The sequence below is a fragment of the Dermacentor andersoni genome, chromosome 7, assembly GCF_023375885.2.
Source record: "Dermacentor andersoni chromosome 7, qqDerAnde1_hic_scaffold, whole genome shotgun sequence".
NCBI lineage: Eukaryota > Metazoa > Arthropoda > Arachnida > Ixodida > Ixodidae > Dermacentor > Dermacentor andersoni.
This window is the reverse complement of record NC_092820.1, coordinates 155434417-155460936: the sequence shown is the minus strand read 5'-3', so window position 1 is coordinate 155460936 and position 26520 is coordinate 155434417. Positions and strand designations below refer to the sequence as shown.

The following is a 26520-nucleotide window of genomic DNA, read 5'->3' as shown; positions in this document are numbered from 1 at the left end:
ATATTTCTTCCAAGCACGCAGTGATTAGCACTGGAGAGATTGTCTCCCTATCTGACCCCTTTTTTATAGGTGTCTTCTTACACTTCTTGTGTAGAATTAAGGTAGCTGTAGAACCACAGTATATATTTTCCAAGGTGTTTAGGCAGCCGTTCTGTACTCCTTGAATACGTAATGCCGCTATGACTCTTGGTATCTCTACTGAATCGAAGCCGACATCCACCACCTGCTGTGGGTTTGCCCTGCACTCAAACCGACGAGGCTCCGGCACCTCGCAGCAGCGGGACTCTCGCCGCATAATCTGAGCCATTACACTGCTTGGACGCAGGGACCGCATTATCGGTCCCTCTTGGATTTCATTAAGTCAGCAAATCTTTTTTCATTCATTTAATCATCCTTATTCACCCCCATCACATACCCTTGTATGCCCTGAGGCATTTATCCTCGCATCAAAAAAAAAAAAAAAATGCCTTTTCCTAATCTATGAGAGCCATATAGAGAGGCTTATTATGGACTGCGGTTTTCTCGATAACCTGATTAATTACATGGATGAATTGTAGAGTATGCCTTCCTGAAGCCAGCCGGTTCCCTTGGTTGACTAAAGTCCCGTGTTGCCCTTGTTCTAATGGATATTATTTTGGTAAATATTTATATAATTGGGAGTAAGCTAACGGGTCTATAATTTTTCAATTATTTAACGCCACCATTTCTTCAAGAGGCATCTCGTCCCTAATGCCGCACTGTACTTTAAGTTGTTCTTTTTACAGTAACTTACCACAGGCGCCTCATTCCTAAAGACTGGCAAACGGGGAGGGTCGTTGCGCTTTACAAATCAGGTGACAAAAATTCAACTGTTATCTACCGTACCATATCTCTAACTAGGGTCCCTTACAATATCATGGAACATGTTATATACTCTCACGCTATGGACTTCTTAAACCCTAAAAATTCCTTCCATCCGCCCCAGCATGGGTTCCGCTAGAGGCATTCATGCGAAACACAACTAGACACGTTTCTCAATTATTTGCTTGCGGACTTTGACACTAACGTTCACCTTGACGCTATTTCGCTGGACTACGATAAGGCAGTTGATAAAGTTCCACATCAACGTTTAATAAACAACCCTCTCGGTTAAACCTATACTCTAACGTACTACAGTGAATCAAAGCCTTCTTTAGAAGCCGCTCTCAATCAGTCATCATAAATAACCAGTCCTCCAATTCTCTTCCTTTAAGATCAGGCGTCCCACAACGATCCGCTCTCGTCCCACTTTTGTTTCTTATATTTATTAACGATCTCCAGTTGCACGCATCTTGCCAAATCAGAATGTTTGCTGACGACTGCGTTATATACTGCCGAGTAATAAACACTGCGGATCAAGAAGCCCTCCAACCGGATCTTAGCCACATCCAACAATGGTGAGAAGACTGACTCAAGATGCTTAACCCTAGCAAGTTCGAGTTTCTTGCATTACCCGTCGACACAAGTTTCATGACTTTCTATGCAATATCGCAAACGAGATCGTACAATTCGTATCGTCTTTCAAATTGTTAGGCATAAAAGTAATAAATGATATAACGTGGAATTAACACATAACCAACGTGATATCATCAGCTAGCAATACACTGCCATTTCGTAAACTCATCTTCGCCTCACCCCTAATCCCTTAAACTTGCTTGCTTACAAGGCACTCGTTCAATCTAAACTAGAAAATGCACTCGCCATAAAGAACCAGCATCGTGTTAGCCTCATAAATGACCTAGAAGCAGACAAAAATCGTGCTACAAGCTTCATGCATTCTTCTTATTCGTATGACGTCAGTGTTTCAGCTCTGTAAACTAAATCTGCCTTAACGCCTCTCTCAGTTTGCCGTCAAATAGCCACCCTAATACTTTGCCACAAGTTCTATTGCTTATCACTCAATCATGCACCTTACACCATGCCAGCATCAGACACTTCAGACCGCCCCAACCACAACTGTCAAGTTTTTCGTCCGCGTGCTCGAATTGTTACTTTTTCAGCTTCCTTGTTCCCACGTGCAGCTAAAGATTAGAGCGGCCATGCCCAACATGTCATAGAGATTATCTGTGCATTATAATTCGTTGAAAATTTTGATAACGTATTTTGTATATAAACACATGTGGCATTATTAATGTTTTTTTTTAGCTGATTGCACCCCATATGTAATACGCCCTCGGGGGGTCTTCACGGAAAGAAGATGGAATAAAATGAAATGCATCTTAATGTGTGTATCGTCTATAACAAGCATTTCTCACCATCGTTGTGCCATTTGCCAGCAGTTCCACTTCTGACTGCCAGCTCATCGTGCCGACCAGACGGCCGCTGACCGGATGGCGGCCGCCTTCCACCACCTGGATAAGGGCTCCTGGTGCGGGTGGCCAATGTGCGAAGCCGGCTCCCCAGTGTTCGTAGGCGTGTTCGGTGTTCGGAATGCTTGACGTTGCCATTGCGACCAGGGAGGCGGCGGCACCAACTGTTCCCCTCAGCTTGGTACGCAGGATATAAACCCTCATGGAGCCGTCTGCATTTCCCTGGTTACCTGAGTCGGAGGAGAAATCAAGGTACCGAAATTTAATAATGTACTGTCTCAAATCTAGGCTTCAACTTTCGAGAGTGTCAGTGGCTATGCGGTCTCGCCCTGAAGCACTTTTTCAAATAATAATCGTTCACTACGATTTACTTCAAACCATAAAATCTAGTTGCTGAGCAAACACTTTCCTGACACATACTCATTGCATCCGAAGGAGCATTATCAGCTTCGGAGACGAATAGGCGGAACAATTTGTAACCTATTGCGCTGGCATTGCTGACAGCATTAACATAGAGATAAGAAACACTCCGAATTTTATTCGCGCCAAGATTTTACTGAAGAATGACAAACACCGCTGAGGATTACTGAAAACGTTGTAACTGTCCATCTACAGTCGCAGGCGTTATCAGTATTTGCTGTTGTCTTGCTAGCTACTTATCCACAATGCACGCGTACGTTCAAGACAACTTGTATATATCGCAAAGAACAACTTGTCAAATAGCAGCGTTTTCTTGCTCAAAATCAGCAAGCAGACATAAACTGAAATATAGAATCTGCTGTTTTGTTGTGTTCACGCAGTTAGACGTGTGGAAGCTTTCTAAACATATTAAACCTGAATCAAAAACTTTATAGGTATATACCTGTCACTTTGCGAGTTCACAAACTCACCAAAGATAGTTTCCACATTCTTTAAACGATTTATAGTCTTAAACAGAGCCACAGCTTCCGCAGTCATTAAATACATACTCCGTCCAACTCGACGTCACCAGCATATGCGTTCTCTCGGTAAAAGGCAGCAAGCCGTTAACCTTTCGAAGCGTTGCATTCGTCGATCTTGCGGTTGCGTGCCTGCAGAACTTTTATAGGACCAACCATGTCATGTAGTCCTTTCAGGAGATAGTCACATTTACCTCATCAACGTAGGCAATCAGTATCTGCACTGTCTTCACGCAACACCTGACCTTCCAGGTGGCCTGCTCTTGGTGATACAATACTCCACTGCGCGCTGGCATCTACGACAACCTGCGGAAGGCCATTACCACGCGCGAAGGGATCCCTCTGCCTGCCTGTACTTGTCTGATAGATCGTAGTTCCAGGGGCTCGCAGTACTCGTTTCCTGCTACGCACCCTGTACATGACCTTCCAGGTGGCCTGCTCTTGGTGATACAATACTCCACTGCGCGCTGGCATCTACGACAACCTGCGGAAGGCCATTACCACGCGCGAAGGGATCCCTCTGCCTGCCTGTACTTGTCTGATAGATCGTAGTTCCAGGGGCTCGCAGTACTCGTCTCCTGCTACGCACCCTGTACAACGCTAGCTGACTGATTCACCTCACCGTGACGACCACCTAAGCGCCCAGTTCCCCATAGGCAGCGCTCCACATCTACGAGGCGCCTGACTCACAGCCCTACAACACTACTACAAAAAACCATGACGCAAATAAAAGCGCCGCGGCAACACCCTGTCACCGAATGCAAAGTTTATTGCATGTTAGAGATTCACCACAACTTGTCACATCGCCCTCAGCATGCTTCCGTTTGGTACACGGCGGAGACAGCACCCCCGTAAAATGGACAAGGCAGCAGTGATCTTCGCCCTTTCGGTTGAGATAGCAATTATATGGATAATCTAGGCGTACTTTTCCCGTCGCTGTCGCCATCGCTCCGTGTAAACTCCGAGGCCGATAACACCGTCGCCGTTCGAATGAAACGACGCGAGGGGAGCCGTCAATAGTGGCTCTACCTTGAGCGCAGGAGAGAGGAAAGCGGAGAGCCAACGCGCAGTGTTCCGTCCTGCGAAAGGCCGGGGAGGGGGGGGGGAAGGTGGGAGGGTTAGCGGTAGCGCTGCGCGTCGCCGCCAACTTAGTCACTGGAAAAAAATTATTTCTAGTGACTCTACCGCCAACTGCGTATATCGCGACCGTGCACAAGCGGAACTGACGATCGTGCGGCACAATCCGCGCGCAGTAGGGAGGCTAGCAGGGGAAAGAAAGTGGGCCGTCTGCCGCTGCGCATCAAACACCAGTGCGTGGGAAATTTAGGGAAGCCTACTCCGGAGTGTCTGCGGTGCATGGTATCGCTGAGCAGACCCTTTCTTGAGAGAGATCTGCGATGGGGACAGAGTACGCCGGCTGCTTCCACTCGCCTCTTAATGCAAAGATGCCGTGCACCACTAGACCGCTGTGCACTTTCTAGCCTCGACCTTCCCAGAATCTTCGCCATCCCATTTGCATCAAAAAAAGAAAATGTGACTTCAACAGTTTAGCGAGAACATAAGGGGCCTTCTGTGGTCGAATAAAAGACGAAGAACTTTTACCTGATGGAAAAACGACAGACGTCCGTTCTCTTAGAGTGCATCAAGAAGACTCGTTTATTTTTGACTAGAAGGTACGGGAAATAAGAGAGAGTAGAGAGAAAGGAAAAGTCGCCATACACTGTGCCAAATAGGCTTTCTTGCACCCCGCACGTGCAAGCAGCCCACTCCAAACTTGAAAGACGTCATCGCACCGCGGTTGCTGTTCGTAGAAAACGCCCGCCAATAATTTGCACGCAGTTTGAGGGGTGTCAAGTGTCCAGCGCTTCTGCCACAGTGACCTCAACAGTGCCGTTTTAGGTGGGGCAGTCCTCCTCGCCACATCGTCGGCGGCCCCCAGTGCGGGGATTCTTTGGCGTCTCCCCCGGATGAGCAAACTATTATCGAGCTCATTGCTCCCCAATCTCTAAGGGATACAGCAGCTGTATCGGTCGGTTCACCTCTGTTCCCTCACTTAATAACAATTTGCGGGACCACACCCTGCCGTCTCTATCCTTAAATGTTTCCTTAATTCTGGCGGTCTTGCACATGTGGCGTTTCAAGCGGTCTTCCCTCAGAAGCAGCAAAGCTCGATGTCGTTGGTCGGTGCATATGTGTCGATCTAAGCTCCAATAAGTACTCTTTCCGCCACCGTCTCCAGAAACCATCCACCACGACAGTCCGGTACTTCCAGCGTCGTGAGAGATGCATTCCACCGCCAGGAATTTCGTCCGGCAGCAGATGTTGAGGAAGGGTTGTCAACTTTCTTCCGACAAGAAGGTGCGCCGGTGACAGTGGCTCTGGCTCTTGAGCATCATCATATATGAAAGTCAAAGGGCGTGAGTTGATCACCGCCTCCATCTCATAAAGAACGGTGGTCAGTTTTTCGAAACTCAAGCTGCTCCGACCTAATACCTTTCGCAATGCTATTTTCACAGATCGCACCATCTGCTCCCAGAATCCGCCCCACTAAGCTGCCCGTTCAACAATAAACTTCCATCTGATCTGGTTTCCGGCGAAGTATGACTGCAATTCCTCGAGTTGCAAAAGCGCGAATATGGCCTTTAGATCCCAGCCTGCGTGTTTGAATGTGAGCGCGTTGTCCGAATACATCGTCGAGCAGCTTCCACGATGTGCCACAAGCGTTTAATGGCCAAGAGGAAGGCTGTAGCCGACAGGTCGCTGACGAGCTCAAGGTGGACGGCACGTGTCACAGCACAGGTCAAAATAGCGATGTAGCATTTTTTGTTGTCGCGTGACTGTTGACGATGAAGGGCCCTGCAAAATCGATGCCCACGAAGCCGAACGGGTTTCCTTTTGATATTCTGTCAGCTGGAAGTGGTGCTACTGGTTGCGTAGCTGGAGGGCGACTTTGTGACAGACGAGGCACTGCTTTATAACTTTCTTTACGGCCTGACGTCCTCTGATAATTCAACACGATTCTCGCAGCTATGCTACAGTCTCGCGTACGCCCGTGTGCAGCATTCTCAAGTATTGCTTCCGTATGAGCAGTCACGTGAGGGGGTGATTGCGAGGGAGAACGATGGGATGCTAAGTCTCTTCGTTGTTATCACTGAATTGCAAGCGTCCACCAACTGGCATGAGGCTCTCTTTGTCGAAGTACGGGTTAAGAGGTAAAACAAAGAAGCTCTTGTGCAGAGGTCTTCGATTATTCAGGTTTGAAAGGTCATCGCTGGATGCATCTCTTTAAGTTTTAGCGAACCAGTATCTTTCGACGCGGATCACTTCTTCAGCTCCTAATGGGACGATTGTCTTTCCTTCTTTGTTGCGGCAGTTGTCGACAAAGTGGCGGACCCACGCGGTTACTCGCACGACTCTGCTAAATGAAGTATAATTCTCAACATTAAGAATAGCCATGGATGACGAGGATACTATGGGCATCACCGTCACCTTTCGCTCCTTCATTTGGCACTCCCCAACCTTCGAGCTCGGCTCCTTACTGTTGGCCAATGCGTGTCATCCTCCTGAAGCCCACGGGGTCCTCTCCAACACAACTCGCTTTCCCGCAGGGCTGATGGGAGAATGCCTCGGGTGATTAGGTCAGCGGGGTTGTCTGAACCTGGGCAGTGTTTGCAATCCTTGAGATCTGTCAGAGCTTGTAATCCTGAGACTCGATTTGCTACGAAAAGCTTCCATCTGGCAGCATTTCCCTTGATCCAGCACGTAGCTACGGAAGAATCAGTTCAGAAGGTAGTAACAACGTTCTTCAGATCCAAGGTGTTGGTCACGTAATGGCATAGCGGCGCGCCAACAAGGGCTCCCATCAGCTCCAATCGGGGTTTCGAGAGGCATTTCAAAGGAGTCAGTCTTGATTTGGCCATGACCAAGCTTACATTTATTAGTCCGAACGGAGACTTGGTCACGATATATGCGACAACACCAGAGGCCTTCGGGCTTGCGTCACAGAAAATGTGTGCCACTTTCTCTGTATCATCATTTCTTAGGCCTGCCGCTATCAGTCTTGAAACGGATACTCCAATGCATGAAAGCTCCTTACACCCGCTGTCGCACTCAGGCTGCAATGTTTCAGGCAAAGGATCGTCCCAACCAATTCCCAACTCCCACAACTTCTGGGACATTAACTTTACGCGTAATGTTGTGGGAGCAATAAATCCAAAAGGCTCGAAAACTCTTGCCGAGGCCTGCAGCACCAATCTCTTGTTGTCGGCGCTTGCGGAGAGGAAGTCGATGAGTGAAGTTAGGTTGTATTCTAAGTGATCAGTCTGAGCATTCCAACCAACTCCCAATACCTTTGTAGCTGCAGCATATCCATCATCAGCGTTCGTTCGTTCCACATTGCCATTCTCCACGAAGTTTACGAGATCACGTTCGTTCAATATCCACTTGTGTAGCCGCATCCCTGCTGGAGACAATATATATTTTTATTCCTGGCACAAGACTTTACCCTTGTCAAGGCTGTCAACCCCAGTTACAAGGTCGTCCACGTAAAAATGCTTGCGCTGGATACCGAAGTCTCAGCATACTGTTCCGGCAGGCCTTCAAGATGATGTTGCAACGTTGCAGACAAGAGAAATGGGCTCGACGTGACACCGAACGGCACTCGAGTAGTCCAACAGGTCACCACAGCTGGAAGTTCTTCCCCTTTCTTTGGGGTCATAGCGTACCAGAGGAACTACACAGCGTTCCAATCGCCCTCTGATAGGGAGATTTGGAGAAAGGCCTTTTCAATATCCGCAACGATGGCAATGTTGTAAGTGCGGAAATTGATCAGCAGATCAATGAGCTCTGGGTGTAGGTTAGGGCCACTTTCCAAAACATTGTTCAGTGCGAGGCAATTTTTGGCACTTAATGATGCATCGAATACTACCCTCAGTTTCGTCGCCTGGCTTTTGTGATGAACAATTGCTTCATGTGGCATATAGTACGCCGGACCTTCCGACGTGTCGTAATTCTTGCTGGCTGGCTCTGCATAGCCCTTTGCTATGTAATCTCTTATGGAGGCGTCGTACTCCCTAATAAACGAATCTCCTTTCACGAGGCGCATTGTACGTGCTCTAAGACGCCTTGCTGCGCACTCGTAGTTGTCGCTAAACTCGTCAACCATCGAATTCCAAGGGAACGACAACTTATAGCTGCCATTCTAAAAGTTAATGGTTTCTTTATAGTGCTGAAGGAAGGCGTCCTGGTGACGAACTGGCTCATGTTCCTCGATACCGATGTGCTCGAGCTCCCAGAAAGACTTTATCTGGGCTGACATTTCCTTGTCAATTTGTTAACTCCCTTCTATACGCATCACGCCAGCAGCCGAGAAGCAGACTCCTGTTCACTTCATTGTGCCGGCCTGGCCCTGGACTGTCCATCAGAATACAGTCTCCACTGCCATCAATTTGGAGCTGAGACGTACGCTTAGTGGATCCCGCGATGATTTCCCAGTAATGATGAGCGCCTATCAAAAGGTCAATATTTTCGATGCGTGGTCAGCAAGACTCCAGCAGCAATGGAGCGTACGATTCCTCCAAGCGCCACAAAACAGTAATCGCGATTAAATACATTAGGAGTCCTAAATAAAGGATGGCTTACTAAATGAACTTAAAAATGACAGCGCTGTGCTGCTCCTTATTGAACCGAGTTTTAACTATACGCTGCCGAGAAATGTTGCGGTGGGGCAGCTCACGGAACCACTGGGGTCGTATTCTGCAACGATCAATTTCGGCTATAGTGCCGCTTCTGCGATGACATCGCCGTTAGGCGCGCGCTTATTGACTGGTTAGGCATAATCGGATAAGCTGATTCGCTTGTTGAGGCCTACGCCACGCGAAGGGTGTCGCCGAAGCGATAGTCGCAGAATATGTTCCCTGCAGTTGTATTGCCAACACAGCGCCTTGGCAGCTACCATGCACTTCCGAACAGCGGCTTGATGGTCATAGGCAGCATAGCCATTGAGGATGCAGGAAATAGGACTAGATGAAAAGCATTGCAATTTGCGAGTTCCTAATGAAAGGATTCGTTTTTTGCCTGATACTTCCTCTCCCTTCGGCTCGTGCCTCGTATTTGCGCGCAGTTGCACGGCAGGAACGCTGGTGATAGCTTGCCGTGCTCACAAAGGTCATGAGGGCAGCAGAAGGCCTAACACTGACATGTCCCCGCAGGACAGCCAATTGAGCAGACCGTGAAGGTGGGACCACTTCGCTTCGCACTTTTCTTCAACAAAGTCTAATGTGCATCTGTCACATCTCCAGAGACCTCTTAACCCAACAAACACTGGTCGACCATGCGCCCCGGCAAATGTAAGAGTTCTAGCTCAGGGGAAGGGCGGATGAAAACGTCTCTATTGCCGTTTTACTTGCAATTGCAATAAAGCACTTGCATATTCGGGCTTACCGGCATGCGCCATGTTGTTACGGGTCGTGCGCTGATGGTTTTGCCGCGGGCGGGGCGGCACGGGGCCTAGGTTCTTGCGCTGTTTTGCCGGGCGGGGGGGAGGAGGCGGTTGTCGACAGCTCGTCTAGGCCCCGGAAGACTGGCCTAGAAGACGGAGGTGCTGGTCTCCATGCTGCCGCGTGCCGGCCTTGGAGTGTTCCTGCGGCACGGGAGCAGCAGCAGCAGCTGGTCGCAGTGCTCCACACCTGGCTGATTTTACGGCGTTGTGGGCGCGTTCGGCGCCGCGCGTGTCGAGGACTGCGCCTGCGAACGGTAACTTCGACGTCTGTTGTTCCAGCACGTGGCTCCTACCCACTACGGGGACTGGTCAGGAATTAGATGAATTATTCAAATATACGATACATGATAAATTTCTTAATATCTTATCAAAGTAATCAGACGTTGTCCATAAGAGGGAAAAGAAGCATCCGTGAGCGATCCGAGGCAAATGCATCCGTAGAACACCAGCAACAGAAGCGGAACTTCAGGTGACATAGTTATGGTGGTGCTGCCGTGTCCACTGCTGGTGAATGAAGCCGGCATCCCTTTTAAAGGTGTCGGTCGGGTGAGTTGAGTAGGGTTGAGTGGTTGTAGGTTACTGGGGGGATTAGCCTTGCAGTTGTTGCCGGCAATTGCTCCACCGTAGCGGCACTTAAGGGGACAGGGTAGGTCCTATTCTAGCCATGCATTTTAGGCTATGTTCGTGACCCTTTTTCACGTGATCTGCTGGGGTTAGAACATTATTCTTGGTGGCATTGTAATCAGTAATGTTAGGTAGTGTAACTGAACCAGGGTTATTTCTTTTTAAAGATTATATTTTTTTTCATTTTTTTACTGGACCCACCAAATTTATAGAGCCAAAATCTGCAGTAAACAGCCTGTAAACAAAAATCCCCTTCAAGAATATTTATAATCCTGGTTCAGTAGACTTTCTGTAATGTTTGCTCAATACCTGGAAAATGTTATCGCCCTAGCGCTTGTAGTTTCTGAAAAAAAGGGTCAAATGCAGCAAAATTTGGTGTTTTGAAATAATTGGCTTTGAAGTGGAAGAAAGAGCTTTATTGCAATATAGAACTATAGAAACAAATTCTGGCGCATTTTTTCAATAGCCACCAGCCTGGTAGTCCCCTCCATCGCCAACACTTTTCTGTGCTAGCTGCCTTGTTTTCCGGACCTCCTTAGTTACCAGTCGTGTAGCCCTCTCTGCAAAGTACAGTCGCCGCCGGTCAACTTCGCGCAACCACTGGACTGCGAACCGTCCTGGAGAAACTCCGAATGACCTCAAAATGTCGGCTCGAGCAGTGCTGCGGTCATTAAAAGTTAGCACAGCATCCATTGTCGCTATTTTCAGCCTCTTGAGGCCAAGAAAGACATTCTTCGGAGCGTGCTCCCATACAACCTTGTTGAACGCCTCATTCGCGTTCCGAGTTTTTCCATGGTGACATTTCTGCAGAAGCTCAGGCTTTGAGAGCTGCTGAAACACCGGCGTTCTGCTTTGAGTGTTCCGCCGAGCGCGAAAGCTTCGGTGCAGACGCTCACGTGGTGGCTGCGGCGCCCACTCCTGGATTGTGTTGCGGAGAATTGGCGTCATTGGAGGTCGACTTATGCCGGTTTCCGTGAAAGAGACGTTTTCTTAAAGCACGTCTTTGGCTTCGTCATTGCATTACCGCTAAATAACCCGCACCAAAGTATAAATAAATTCGATTGTCCGCGAAAACACGCCAAAGCACGACCAAAACGCCGCGCATATCGAGTAATCCAGCTGCGTCATAGCATTCGTTTGGCTAAGTGAAATATGCTAGCTAGGTTTTCACTGTTGCCGGATGAGTGACAGCCATTCCGCCAAACGTAACAAAAAACAGGCGGTGAAAAAAAATTTTTTTTTCAGTTTAGGAGAGGCAAAGATCCCGAGCATGTGTCAAAGGGGGCGCGGCTGGATGCTGCCTAGGTTTCGAAAAATGTTGATTTTGAGGTAAATATTTCGCGTACGCGCAAATGAACCACTGGGCCATGTTGAGGAAAGAATATAGATTTTAAATTACACAAAAACAAAAAATCGATTTGCCTACCCTGCAAAAAAAATTTGCCTACCCTGTTCTCTTAAAATACATAAATCATATAAATCAGACCCAGAGCACACAACTACACATAGTCATTCCTAAGGTCACCATGTGGAGGCCAAATCCGCGTCCTGCAGGTAATTTAAAAGAACGCGAGAGACCTCCTTCCTATCTAACTGGTTCTGGTGCGGAAAAACAATGTCCTGAAGAGAACTGTGAGGAATTCCTGTCTTCTTGAGGGACCCGAATAACACTCCTTTCCGCGTTATACAGAATACAGCACATAAGGTAATGTTAATTCTATGTCACCGCACACACCACACGTTGAACATAATGGAGACAACGCCAGGCCAGTTTTATACATCCACGCAGCGGTGCGAGCAGAGCCCGTGCGAATGCGGAGCAGTAAAGTGAATTCTTTATTCTTTTCACATTAACAACATTTTGCTCATTGAAGCCCTCTAGGAGCTCTGCCTCTGTCAGCTGAAGCAAGTCATCTTCTGAGACAACGCCGCGTGTAGTGTTCATAGTGAGGTGCGGAGTCACTGTCACTTGAAAGTCCCCAAAAGACACTAGATTGGGTAACTTTTCGTATTGTTTCACATCACGGAGCTCCAAAAGGAGATCTCCACTTGCCATCCTTGATGCCTTGTAACCTGGACCAAGAGCATCAGTTAAAATCTTCGAAACTAGAAATGTGGAGATTGTGCGTACTTGTTTATCTGACTTTTCCGAATGAATCAAGTGAAATCTTGGGAAGTTGGGTCTTTGTCGTCCAAAAAACTGAAATACATCTTCGGTGCGCCCTCTTTCCTGAGGGCGATCTTGGAGGGGCGGGAAGGAGCTTGCCATAGAATCATTTAATTTTCGGCAATAACGCCAGCCACCCACCGTGGAGCCCTACAAGGGGACGCTACAGGAACTGTAAATCTGGTCCTGCAAACGCCAGCTGTACGTAATTACTATAACCGTATATGAAGTAACCTAGGTTGGCTATTCACACAAGGTTAACCCTTGCTGCCTGGAAAAATTGGAAGTAAACTGAAGCTAGGAGAAGACAGGAAAGATGAAAAGTAAGAGAAAGACGAAGGCTGGAGGGAGAGAGAGACAGGAAAAGGCAACAACCGATTTCCCCCGGGTGGGTCAGTACAGGGGTGCCGTCTACGTGAAGCAGAGGCCAAAGAGGTGTGTTGCCTCCGCCGAGGGGCCTTAAAGGTCCGAAAACCCGGCATCGGCTCAACCCCCAGGATCCCACTTTCCCCGAACCCGGCTAAGCCGCGCACGGCTACACGCGGGAGGATCCAACCCTCGTGGGCTCGGGTGCGTGGTGTCGCAATACACCAAACGCCTGCTTGTGCAGACGCCCCTGCAGGGTGCATTCCTGCCCAGCCTGACGACTGCGCCGTCGGGTCCATCATCACTCCCTTCGATTAATCCCAGCTGCGATGAAGTTGGGGCTCCCTACGTCAAGACCAGCATCACCGCTGCCCGTGACATGCCCGCACGAATCTATCAAACCATCGCTGCTACATGGATCGCCCCATCAGTCGACATCACCATATTCATCAAGTATAAGACCACAGCAACCGTCAACGACACGTCGTGGACATGGTGGCTGTGCTACAGGAAAGAACACGAATCCCCTCTTCCTGACAGTGCAGGTTGGTAAGCAGCATAGCCTCTCTTCAAAGAAAACTATTGATTACTTCTTAGTGCAGTTACCAAGCCCACAGTGTCTGAGTGCTATCGCCACTGATTGTGTTCACTCCATCTGCTCCTTTCTACTGTTGTTATCCGGTGACATCGAACCTAACGCCGGTCCCCATTCTAACGTCGTTCTCGCCGAACTGAAGAAAATTTCCGCTGGCTATACCTCGGCTCATCACCGAGGTTGGCGAACTAAAAAGCCAGCTTCTAACGACAGAGAAAACCATTTCCGATCTGAACGAGAGAACGACCGAACTCGAGAATCACTGCCAAACCCTTATATAGCTTACATCAGACCTTGATTCCATCCAAACTAACGCCACCCAGACGGCCTGCTTAGTCTCTGCTTTTGTAATATGTTTAGACGACGCCGATAACCGATCGCGATGTAATAATCTGGTATTTTATGGTCTTCAAGAAACTAATAACAATGAAACATATACCGAAGCTGAAGATATAATCATTGTCACTGCCAGGATTACCATAACATAACTATCGACCCTGACGAAATCGAACGCGCACATTGTCTCGGACACCATTCTGATAACCGTCGCCGCCAAAGAATAGCTAGATTCAGCTTCCACAAAACTAAAGGCACTATATATTCTCATGCCTCGAAACTAACAAATACATCTTATAGTGTCGGTGAAGACTTCCCTTGTTTGTCCAGTCCGCGCGCAGTCATCTTGTAGCATTCGCCAAATACAAAGGTGTTAAGCTTTCACTTCACTACAAGACACTACACATCGGCAAAAAAAACGCTTTGTGTGCGATGACTCATCGCAGACAGTTAAAGAAATATCACAGCGATCGTCTTCCCCTTAATTAGACAATACCCGTCCCTTTACGTCAGCAAGCAGCCCTCTTTCGTTTTCATGTAACATTTACTAATATTCGCAATTCTATCACCGAACGAGAACTTCTGTCTAGCATAGTCCCGTTGTCATCTAGAAGCAATATGCTGATACAAACCAAAAACTGGTCTACCAACAATATAGCTGAAGCTGAAATTGTTGCCGGTTTGCCAAATTTTTTTCCAGTTATCGAACCAATCACACATGTTAATGAGGGGGCGGCGTCTTGATGGCTGCTGGCCCAGGATTATCATATTCACCAATAAGCATCACATACTACTTGGAGCTAATGTGGCTTCTGTGCATTACTTCACCACACTCCTTTCTAATCAGCTTATGCCATAGTCCTTTGCAAACTACCCCTAAATTTTTCCCATGGGCTTGCCAACATGCTATACCTACTTACCATATCATTTCCGAATGCAGATATTGCTCTATTCAGTGAGTTCAACTACGCAGGAATAGACTGGCATAATTGTCACTCACAAGAAATAAGCGTAGAATGAAGAGATTTTCTCGATGTTTATCTGATATCTAACCTAATGAACTAGCAACCAGCCCAATACGCATCGTAGACGACTTCAGCAACATTTTAGACTTAATACTGAACACGCCTTGCGATAGCTTATCATCCTTTACGTAATTAGAGCCCATTTGCGACCGCAAACTTATTCAAGCAGATTTTCCCCTCCACGCCAACCGCCATGAAATACGAATGAAAACCATCACTTTGCGTGACAAAGGCAATGACGACGCCATTAATCACAAACTGAGCAAATTTTCTCCCAATCTTCGCAGGCAGTTTTAACCAGAGATCGGTTAGCGTCAACTGCTTTATATTTAAGAATAAAATACAGGACCTTCCACAAAGATTTATCCCAACAAAAACATTACCTGAAAATCGTTCTATTCCTTGGTTTTCGAAGAGACTAAAAAAAACTCGACAATAAAGAGAAGTGGTTTTATTGCGCTGCTACGCTAAAGAGAAACCTCGAGCCGTAGGAAAAATACTACTCAGCCAAAAAGGAATACTTGAGTACGGTCACCGACGCAAAAGAGTCTTTAATAGCGACCTGAGGCGCATGTTATGCGATAACGCCATGATATCTTGGCGCATCATCAACCTTGCACCAACATCCTCAACCGCTTTGGCTAATGCTTCGCATCAACCAGTCTCCGACAGAGAATGCGCTGACATGATCAATATCGCATTTTCCACAGTTCTCACAAAGCAGTGCAACCCGCCTTAACGGATACCACCTAATAATAATACGTCAGCGATCAATCATCATAAACATCAACAGCCTGTTTTATGTCTACTGCATGACGAAGGCCTCTCCCTGCTATCTCCAACTACCCCTGTCCTGCGCCAATCGATTCCAACTAACGCCCGCGAATTTCGTAATTTCATCGCTCCACCTAGTCTTCTGTCATCCTCGATTGCGTTTCCCTTCTCTTGGTAGCCATTCTGTAACCCTAATGGTCAAACGGTTATCTAACCGGAGAACGGTTACCTAAACTGAACCTGAGCATCCCAACCGCCCTCTTTCTGCTTCTTAACGTTTTCCTTAGCAATCTTCGTTCCATCGCTCCTTGCACGGTCCGCTTAACTGGTTCTCAAATTTCTTTTTCCGTCTCCAAGTACCTGCTTCATATGTCAGCACGAGTAAAATGTACGGATTGTACACATTCCTTTTCAATGATAATGGTAAGCTTCTAGTCAGGAGCTGGCAATGTTGGCCGTATGCGATTGATCCTATTTTTATTCTGTGAATTTCCTTCTCATGATCAAGGTGCCCTGTGATAATTTCACCTAGGTAAAAGTACTCCTCCCAGACTCTAGAGGCCGATTGGCGATCCTGAACTCTTGTTCCATTGCTACGCTATTTATCATTATCGTTGTCTTCTGCATATTAATCATCAATCCCACTCTTACACCTTCTCTGTTAAAGGGACACTAAAGGTTAAATTTAAGTCAACGTGGACTGTTGAAATACCATCCCAGAAACGTCTAAACGCTTGTTTCATGCGAAGAAGAGACTTGCTTGAATATAAAATGCGTTCGAAAGCGTCCGCGTACCTCTAGCGCAGTTCAAATAGTCCACCCTTCGATGAAGGAGTGGTCACGTGATAGTCTCATAGTGACGTTGCGCCGTTGGTGAGTAGAACGGTGCTCGCTGACGGCGCTTCGGCTTTTCTTCGCAAAACGCAAACGCGCGGCCAGAAACAGAGCCAAGACTGAGCCGACAGCAGCGTCAAAACAGAACTACGGTGGCTAGCGCAAGGGAAAGCGCGCGACTATAAGCTGGTTGTTTATTTTATGACGCCAACTTTAACGCTCGTTGCAATGAACGACCCGGACAACGACACATTGGCTCGCGATGCTGGGCTCGACTTCAGCGAATTAAGCACTGATGAACGTGACCTGCTGCTGAGGGCTTGCGCTGCCGGCATCGTTGCGCACTACTATGGCGGCAACTGTACGTCATGGCTGTACATATTCGCACATTTGTAAGTTTTGCTTCGTGAAAACCAAATGCCGCACTCACCGCTCTGTCTTCGACCTGCAGTTGTTCTAGCGCTTCGGAGAATGCAGACGAGACCCACGGAACAGCGCTACGGGAAAGCATTGCTTTGAAAGGCACTCCACACGACTTCAGTAAGTCGTTGAACTCGTAATCCTCTGGACGAAAGTGCAGCGCGCACGCAACGCGATATTTCGGCTCATTGCCAACGCGCTGCGGCAGAGGTACGGCACTTCACCACTTTGATCAGAGAGGTTCACTCGTTGGCACACAGTGATAAGTAACGTTGGATTCGCCGCTGCAACTCCCCTTGGCCAAGTTACGCGGACCGTTCGCGCATCCCACGACATCACATGGACGTGGCATTCTCGCTGGTTGTTCCAAATGCAAGTTTCTCGAGCCAGCAGAACCAGCGCAGCACGACGCGATAACGAAACAACTGAAACACCAAAGCGCGCGCAGCGCAGAGTCTAGCGAAAACAAAACCTTTCGACCACCCATGCTATTGAAGGTTAATGTCAAAATGTTATTTTTTCTTAGAATCGAAGTAGACACGTAGCATGTTCTTCCCTCTTATAACCTAATGAAATGATTTTTTTAATACGAGTAGTTGAGTACTAGTGACATAAATTATGATGAGGAGTGCCTTCGTCATCGGGCCATAGTACCGGAATGTCGCTGGGGGATCTCACATCGTGTCATGCATTCACCTCAATTTCTCGGTTACTAAAGCTCTGTTCGTGATTATATTGACGCCTTCGACGTTCTAGAGCATTGCTTTATCACTTCATAGTACCCTTTAGTGTCCCTTTAAGGTCCTCAATCATTTCCTGTAACTTGTCTGCATTGTCGCTAAATAGAACTATGTCATCGGCAAACCGAAGCTTGCTGAGATATTCGCCGTCGATCTTTACTCCTAAGCCTTCCCAGTTTAATAGCCTGAATATTTCTTCCAAGCAAGCAGTGATTAGCACTGGAGAGATTGTGTCTCCCTATCTGATTCCTTTTTTTATGGGTATCTTCTTACATTTCTTCTGTAGAATTAAGGTAGCTGTAGAACCACAGTATATATTTTCTAAGGTATTTAGGTAGGCGTTCTGTACTCCTTGAATACGTAATGCCGCTATGACTCTTGGTATCTCTACTGAATCAAATACCTTTTCCTAATCTATGAGAGCCATATAGAGAGGTTTATTATGCTCTGCGCATTTCTCGATAACCTGAATAATTACATGGATGAATCGTAGAGTATGCCTTCCTGAAGCCAGCCGGTTCCCTTGGTTGACTTAAGTCCCGTGTTGCCCTTGTTCTATTGGATATTATTTTGGTAAATGTTTATATAAAACTGGGAGTAAGCTAACGGGCCTATAATTTCTCAATTATTTAACGTCACTTTTTCTTCAAGAGGCATCTCGTCCCTAATGCCGCACTGTACTTTAAATTGTTCTTTTTACAATAACTTTCCACAGGCCTCATTCGTAAAGACTGACAAACTGGGAAGGTCGTTGCGCTTTACAAATCAGGCGACAAAAATTCTACTGTTATCTTCCGTACCATATCTCTAACTAGAGTCCCTTTCAATATCATGGAACATGTTATATAGTCTCACACTATGGACTTCTTAAACCCTAAAAATTTCTTCCATCCGCCTCAGCACGGGTTCCGCAAGAGGCATTCATGCGAAACACAACTAGCCACGTTTCTCAATGATTTGCTTGCTGACTTTGACACTAACGTTCACCTTGACGCTATTTTGCTGGACTACGATAAGGCATTTGATAAAGTTCCACATCAACGTTTAATAAACAACCCTCTCGGTTAAACCTATACTCTAACGTACTACAGTGAATCAAAGCCTTCTGAAGAAGCCGCTCTCAATCAGTCATCATAAATTACCATTCCTCCAATCCTCTTTCTTTAACATCAGGCGTCCCACAACTTATATTTATTAACGATCTCCCATTGCACGCATCTTGCCAAATCAGAATGTTTGCTGACGACTGCGTTATATACTGCCGAGTAATAAGCACTGCGGATCAAGAAGCCCTCCAACCGGATATTAGCCACATCCAACAATGGTGAGAAGACTGACTCAAGATGCTTAACCCTACCTAGCAACTTCAAGCTTCTTCCATTACCCGTCGACACAAGTTTCATGCCTTTCGATACAATATCGCAAACGAGATCGTACAATCCGTATCGTCTTTCAAATTGTTAGGCATAAAAGTATTCAATGATATAACGTGGAATTAACACATAACCAATGTGATATCATCAGCTAGCAATACACTGCCATTTCGTAAACTTATCTGCGCCTCGCCCCAAATCCCTTAAACTTGCTTGCTTACAATGCACTCGTTCAAGCTAAACTAGAAAATGCACTCGCCATATAGAACCAGCATCGTGTTAGGCTCATAAATTACCTAAAAGTACAAAAATCGTGCTACAAGCTTCATACATTCTTCTTATTCGTATGACGTCAGTGTTTCAGCTCTGAAAACTAAATCTGCCTTAACGCCTCTCTCAGTTTGCCGTCAAATAGCCACCCTAATACTTTGCCACAAGTTCTATTGCTCATCACTCAATCATGCACCTTACACCATGCCAGTATCGTACACTTCAGACCGCACCAACCAGAACTGTCAAGTTTTTCGTCTGCGTGCTCGAATTGTTACTTTTTCAGCTTCCTTGTTCCCACGTGCAGCTAAAGATTGGAACGGCCCTGCTCAACATGTCATAGAGATCACCTGTGCATCATAATTCGTTGAAAATTTCAATAACGTATTTTGTATATAAACACATGTGGCATTATTAATGTTTTTTTAGCTGAATGCACCCCATATGTAATAAGCCCTCGGGGGGTCTTCACGGAAAGAAAATGGAATGAAATGAAATGCATCTTAACGTGTGTATCGTCTATAACACAAGCATATCTCACCATGCTCGTGCAGGTGGCTCTCAATTCTTCCATTGTTTGGTAAGTAGTGCTCGCCACAATCCGGCCAGAGGCCGGATGCGGGCCGGCATCAACCACCTGTAGTAATTGTCCTGGTGTCTCCGGCCCATGTCGGAACGCTAGGCCCCAATGACGGTAAGCTTCAGTCTGATGTGGTATGGGGCTCGTAAGCCACCCCATCAGGGTGGCCGCAGAGCCCACCACTGAGCCTTGTAGCCGGGACGTCACTACAAACACCTCCGTCAGGTTGTCCGCTGCGGCAGGAGCAACAGTAAATTTAATGTGTTGTCTCAAATCTAGACTTACTCTTTCGAAAGCGTCACTGGCTACCCGGTCTCGCCCTGAAGCACTTTTTCAAATAATAAACGTTAACTACGAGTTACTTCAAACAATAAAATCTAGTTTTTGAGCACACACTTTCCTGACACAAAGTCATTGCATCCGAACGTGCATTATCAGGTTCGGAGATGAATAGGCGGAACATTTTGTAACTTATTGCGCTGGCATTGCTAACAGCATTAACATAAAGAAAAGAAACATTCCTAATTTTATTCGAGCCAAGATTTCACTGAAGAATGACAAACACCGCTGGTAACTACTGAAAACGTTCTAACTGTCCATCTACAGTCGCAGGCGATATCAGTATTCGCTGTCGTCTATTTAGCGACTTATCCACAATGCACGCGTACGTTCGAGACAATTTGTATATATCGCACAGAACGACTTGTCAAATAATAGCGTTTTCTTGCTCAAAATCAGCAAACAGACATAAACTGAAATATAGAATCTGCTGTTTTGTTGTGTTCACGCAGTTAGACGTGTGGAAGCTTTCTAAACATATTAAACTTGAATCAAAAATTTTATAACTACATACTTGTCACTTTGCGAGCTCACAAACTCACCAAAGATAGTTTCCACATTCTTTAAACGATTTATACTCTTAAACAGAGCCATAGCTTCCGCAGTCATTAAATAAATACTCCGTCCAACTCGACGTCACCAGCATATGAGTTCTCTCGATAAAAGGCAGCAAGCCGTTAACCTTTCGAAGCGTTGCGTTCGTCGATCTTGCGGTTGCGTGCCTGCAGAACTTTTATAGGACCAACCATGTCATGTAGTCCATGCAGGAGATAGTCACTTTTACCTCAGCAACGTAGGCAGTCAGTATCTGCACTGTCTTCACGCAACACCTGACCCTCCAGGTGGCCTGCTCTTGGTGATACAATATTCCACTGCGCGCTGGCATCTACGACAACCTGCGGAAGGCCATGACCACGCGCGAAGGGATCCCTCTGCCTGCCTGTACTTGTCTGATAGATCGTAGTTCCAGGGGCTCGCAGTACTCGTCTCCTGCTACGCACCCTGTACAACGCTAGCAGACTGATTTATCTCACCGTGACGCTTGAAGGACAACACCGTGACGACCACCTCAGTGCCCTGTTCCCCATAGGCAGCGCTCCACATCTGCGAGGCGCCTGACTCACAGCCCTACAACACTACTACAAAGAACCATGACGCAAATAAAAGCGCCGCGGCAACACCCTGTCGCCGTATGCAAAGTTTATTGCATGTTAGGGATTCACCACAACTTGTCACATCGCCCTCAGCATGCTTCAGTTTGGTACACGGTGGAGACAGCACCCCCCTAAAATGGACAAGGCAGTAGTGATCTTCGCCCCTTTGGTTGAGATAGCAATTATATGGATAATCTAGGCGTACTGTTGCCGTCGCTGTCACCATCGCTCCGTGTAAACTCCAAGGCCGATAACACCGTCGCCGTTCGAATGAAACGACGCGAGGGGAGCCGTCAGTAGTGGTTCTAGCGTGAGCGCAGGAGAGAGGAAAGCGGAGAGCCAACGCGCAGTCTTCCGTCCTGCGAAAGGCCGGCGGGGGGGGGGGGGGGGAAGGGGGGAGGGATAGCGGTAGCGCAGCGCGTCGCCGCCAACTTAGTCACTGGAAAAAATTTTTTTCCAGTGACTCTACCGCCAGCTGCGTATATCGCGACCGTGCACAAGCGGAACTGACGATCGCGCGGCACAATCCGCGCGCAATAGGGAGGCTAGCAGGGGAACGAAAGTGGGGCGTCAGTCACTGCGCATCAGACACCAGTGCGTGGGAAATTTAGGGAAGCCTACTCCGGCGTCAGCTGTGCATGGTATCGCTGAGCAGACCCTTTCTTGAGAGAGATCTGCGATGGGGACAGAGTACGCCGACTGCTTCCACTCGCCTCGCAATGCAAAGATGCCGTGCACCACTAGACCGCTGTGCACCTTCTAGCCTCGACCTTCCCAGAATCTTCGCCATCCCATTTGCCTCAAAAAAAAAAAAAGAAAATGTGACCAAGAGTTTAGCGAGAACATACGGTGCCTTCTGTGGTCGAATAAAAGACTAAGAACATTTACCTGATGGAAAAACGACAGACGTTCGCTCTCTTAGAGTGCATCAAGAAGACTCGTTTATTTTTGACTAGAAGGTACGGGAAAGGGGAGAGAGTAGAGGGAAAGGGAAAGTCGCCATACACTGTGCCAAATAGGCTTTCTTGCACCCCGCATGTGCAAGCAACCCGCTCCAAACTTGAAAGACGCCATCGCACCGTCGGTTGCTGTTCGTAGAAATCGCCCGCCGATAATCTGCACGCAGCCTGAGGGGTGTCAAGTGCCCAGCGCTTCTGCCACAGTGACCTCAACAGTGCCATTTTAGGTGGGGCAGTCCTCCTTGCCACATGATCGGCGGCCCCAAGTGCGGGGATTCTTTGGCTCAAGAATGGAGGATATACAACAGTCTCCCCCGGATGAGCAAACTATTATCGATCTCATTGCTCCCCAATCTCTAAGGCATACAGCAGCTGTATCGGTCGGTTCACCTCTGTTCGCTAACTTAATAAGAATTTGCGGGACCACACCCTGCCGTTTCTATCCTTAAATGTTTCCTTAATTCTGGCGGTCTTGCACATGTGGCGTTTCAAGCGGTCTTCCCTCAGAAGCAGCAAAGCTCGATGTCGTTGGTCGGCACATATGTGTCGATCTAAGCTCCAATAAGTACTCTTTCCGCCACCGTCGCCAGAAACCATCGACCACGACAGTCCGGTACTTCCAGCGACGTGAGAGATGCATTCCACCGCCAGGAATTTCGTCCGGCAGCAGATGTTGAGGAAGGGTTGTCAACTTTCTTCCGACAAGAAGGTGCGCCGGTGACAGTGGCTCTGGCTGTTGAGCATCATCATATATTAAAGTCAAAGGGCGTGAGTTGATCACCGTCTCCATCTCATAAAGAACGGTGGTCAGTTGTTCGAAACTCAAGCTGCTCCGACCTAACACCGTTCGCAACGCTATTTTCACAGATCGCACCATCTACTTCAAGAATCCGCCCCACTAAGCTGCCCGTTCAACAATAAACTTCCATCTGATCTGGTTTCCGGCGAAGTATGACTGCGATTCCTCGAGTTGCATGAGCGCGAACATGGGCTTTAGATCCCAGGCTGCATGTTTGAATGTGAGCGCGTTGTCCGTATACACCGTCGAGCCGATTCCACGGCGTGCCACAAAGCGTATAAAGGCCAAGAGGAAGGCTGTAGCGGACAGGTCGCTGACGAGTTCAAGGTGCACGGCACGTGTCACAACACAGGTCAAAATAGCGCTGTAGCATCTTTTGTTGTCGCGTGACTGTTGACGAATGAAGGGCCCTGCAAAATCGATGCCTATGATCTCGAACGGGTTTCCTTTTGACATTCTGTCATCTGGAAGTGGTGCTACTGGTTCCGTAGCTTGAGGGCAACTTTCTGACAGACGGGGCACTGCTTTATAACTTTCTTTACGGCCTGACGTCCTCTGATATCAAATTCAATAGGATTCTCGAAGCTGTGCTAGGGTATCGTGTACGCCCGCGTGCAGCATTCTCAAGTGTTTCTTCCGTATGAGCAGTGACGTAAGGGGGGTGCTTGCGAGGGATAACGTTGGGATGCTAAGTCTCTTCATTGTTAACACTGAATTGCAAGCGTCCACCGACTGGCGTGAGGCTCTCTTTGTCGAAATACGGGTTGAAAGGCAAAACAAGGCAGCTCTTTTGCAGCGATCTTCGATTATTCAGGTTTAAAAGGTCGTCGCGGAACGCATCTCCTTGAGCTTTAGCCAACCAGTATCTTTCGACGCCGATCACTTCTTCAGCTCGTAATGGGACGATTGTCTTTTCTTCTTTGTTGTGGCAGTTGTCGACAAAGTGGCGGACCCACGCGGTTACTCGCACGACTCTGCTGAATGAACTATAATTCTCAACATTCAGAATTGCCATGAATGACGAGGATACATACTATGGGCATCACAGTCACCTTTCGCTCTTGTATTTGGGACTCCCCAACCTTCGATCGCCGCGTGTATGTGCCAGGCCATGACAACGACACTGGTATTGGTCTCATGTACTACATGGTATTGGTCTCATGTACTAACCGATCATTATTCATTTTTAATTATTAGGCCGCTGTTACTTTTTCTTGTATCGCCATATTTCCAAAACCTTGGTGCTTGGCGGCGCGACAATCACGGGTGGGAGAGTGTGCTGTTAGACAGCGACCACTAACTTGCATCGGTCAAGTTCTTCGAACGCCACGCGCCTCTTTCGCATGGAAATTATGCTGCACAGGTGCACGCCGAGCACTCTGTCAAACTTCTCGGACAGGTTGGCTATCCCGCCCTCGTGTGCCGCACGTGGATCTTTTGTCTCCCCCTACGACTGCTGCAATCTTGTATAACGTGTGCGAAATGTTTTAGCAGCGTGAGTGGGAAGGTAGGCGGTTATGCGTTTTTGACTCGGTGCCAGTATGTTGCATGTAGCGCGTTCATTTCTTTCATTGTTTTTCACAATGTCGTGCAACAGGCAAAATGTTCAAGAGGCTGGGTAAGCGCTTTTCAAAACACGAAATAGTGGAAGCTCTCATAATAGATGTTCCTGTAGTGAGTTATCGCGTGGAGTCAACATTTTGTAAACTTGACAAAACTCACTGAACAATTGAAAATTCTTAATCCTTTGTGCAGCTGTACACTTTCTATGGTTCAGATGTTGCAAGAAATGTGGCCAAAGAAAGTTTTCAATCAACAGGATAGATAAAGTGGTCTAAGAAAGGGTTGATGTATATATGCCTTAATTTTTCCAAGTCTGCGTCAACGTCGGCCAACTATGGCACTAAACGTAAACATTAAAATAGCGGTGACAGAAAACCAGGAGGGGTCAACAGGACTGGCACAAAATTGCAACGCGACAGCGTTCCTAAGTAGGCGCGTCCAAACAGAGCTACGGGGAACAATCAATTTCATGGCTGGCTGGCTACGATTAATTAGGGTGACTAGTTTTTCCGGCACTGCATCCTCAGACTGGGGACATCGAACGACCGAGTCCAGACATTGCAGTGTCATCGCAGCAATTCGTCTAAAACGACTGACAGGGCTTAACACGAACAGACTCGCATACCGCGGATGTAGTGCTGCCGCACATTCTACATTGACAATCTGTCCCTGTGGCTCATGCAGCTGGACGGCGACTTCTATGTCAACATCATCACTGATACACTGCTACGCATTTACCAGGCTCAGCGGGAGTTGCCACAGGGCTTCTTTGCATAGCTCCAACTCTCGCCTTTTGCACCAAAGCTCTACGAGTATCTGCAGCAAGGTGTAGTCGACTGCTGCGCCACCTCTATTTCTTGGCCTCATCGAGCTGACATTAAAGCACGACAGTTCTCGACAGAGAATGTTCCATCACCGCGGTCAGGTGAATCACTGTCAGATTTCAAGTCATGGTTTCACACATCGGAAAATCCTACTTCCTGCCGCTTCACGCCTCTTAAGGGTGCGAAGTCTGCTCTCATCGGCATGCGGACGCCGCAGGCACAATTTCTGCAGTGCATTAAATACATAATACCTCCAACTCGACGTCACCAGCCTCCAAATTCTCTCGTTAATCAGCAGAGTAGGCAATCAGCATCTGCACTCTCTTCAGGCAAGACCCGACCATACAGATGGCCTGCTCTCGGTTCTCCACATTCCAGTACGCACTGGCATCTGCAGCAACCAGCGGAAGGTCATGACAACACGCTACGCGATCACTCTGGCTGCCTGTAGCTGTCTCATGGATCGTAGTACCAGAGGCTCCTAGTACCCGTCTCTTGCTACGCACCCTGTACAACGGCAGCTCCCGCCTGCACCACCACTGCTGGCTGTTTCAACGCACCGTGAAGCTGCAAACCCGACGACAACCACCTCAGTGTCCTGTTTCGCATATTCAACGCTCCACAAATGCGACGTGCCTGACTCACAGCCCTCTATGGCAACTACTATGGCCCAAAGTGCAGCGCCGCGGCAACACCCTGTTGCCGAATGCAATGTTTATTCCATGTTAGGAATTTACCACAACTGGTCGCAACGCCGTCAACAATCGTCCATTTGGTACAGGGTGAGGACTGCACACCAACAAAATGCACAAGGCAGCAGTGATCTCCGCACTTTCTGTTGCGACAGTCATATTTTACATGACGGTATTGCGACGGAGCTGCAGGCCAGCTTGGCCGACATTTGCAGCAATATTGCACATTCTCCACTGGGAGGAATTCGGAAATATACAGTTCATATGTTCACAGAAGCAATGTCATGCATCTCGTGCAATTTGCTTACCATGGTGAAAAACA

The 26520-nt window shown here is 47.6% G+C and overlaps 1 protein-coding gene across 2 annotated transcripts in view; it reads right to left on the bottom strand.

Annotated features, from left to right (window-relative positions):
- LOC129385316 (uncharacterized) overlaps positions 1–26520 on the bottom strand; it is a 65138-nt gene that overhangs the window by 26871 nt on the left and 11747 nt on the right. The window contains exons 3-4 of one of the 2 annotated variants that reach the window (XM_072289129.1): positions 19830–20101; positions 2274–2557 (exon numbers count right to left, since the gene is read on the bottom strand). Coding sequence is in view for 1 of the 2 variants with exons in the window: in XM_072289130.1 (XP_072145231.1) it covers positions 9707–9719 (13 nt within the window). In the remaining variant the exon portion in view is untranslated. Of the gene's footprint in view, positions 1–2273; positions 2558–9706; positions 10156–19829; positions 20102–26520 lie in introns of those variants that run through there. The other variant, XM_072289130.1, reaches the window with a different exon arrangement.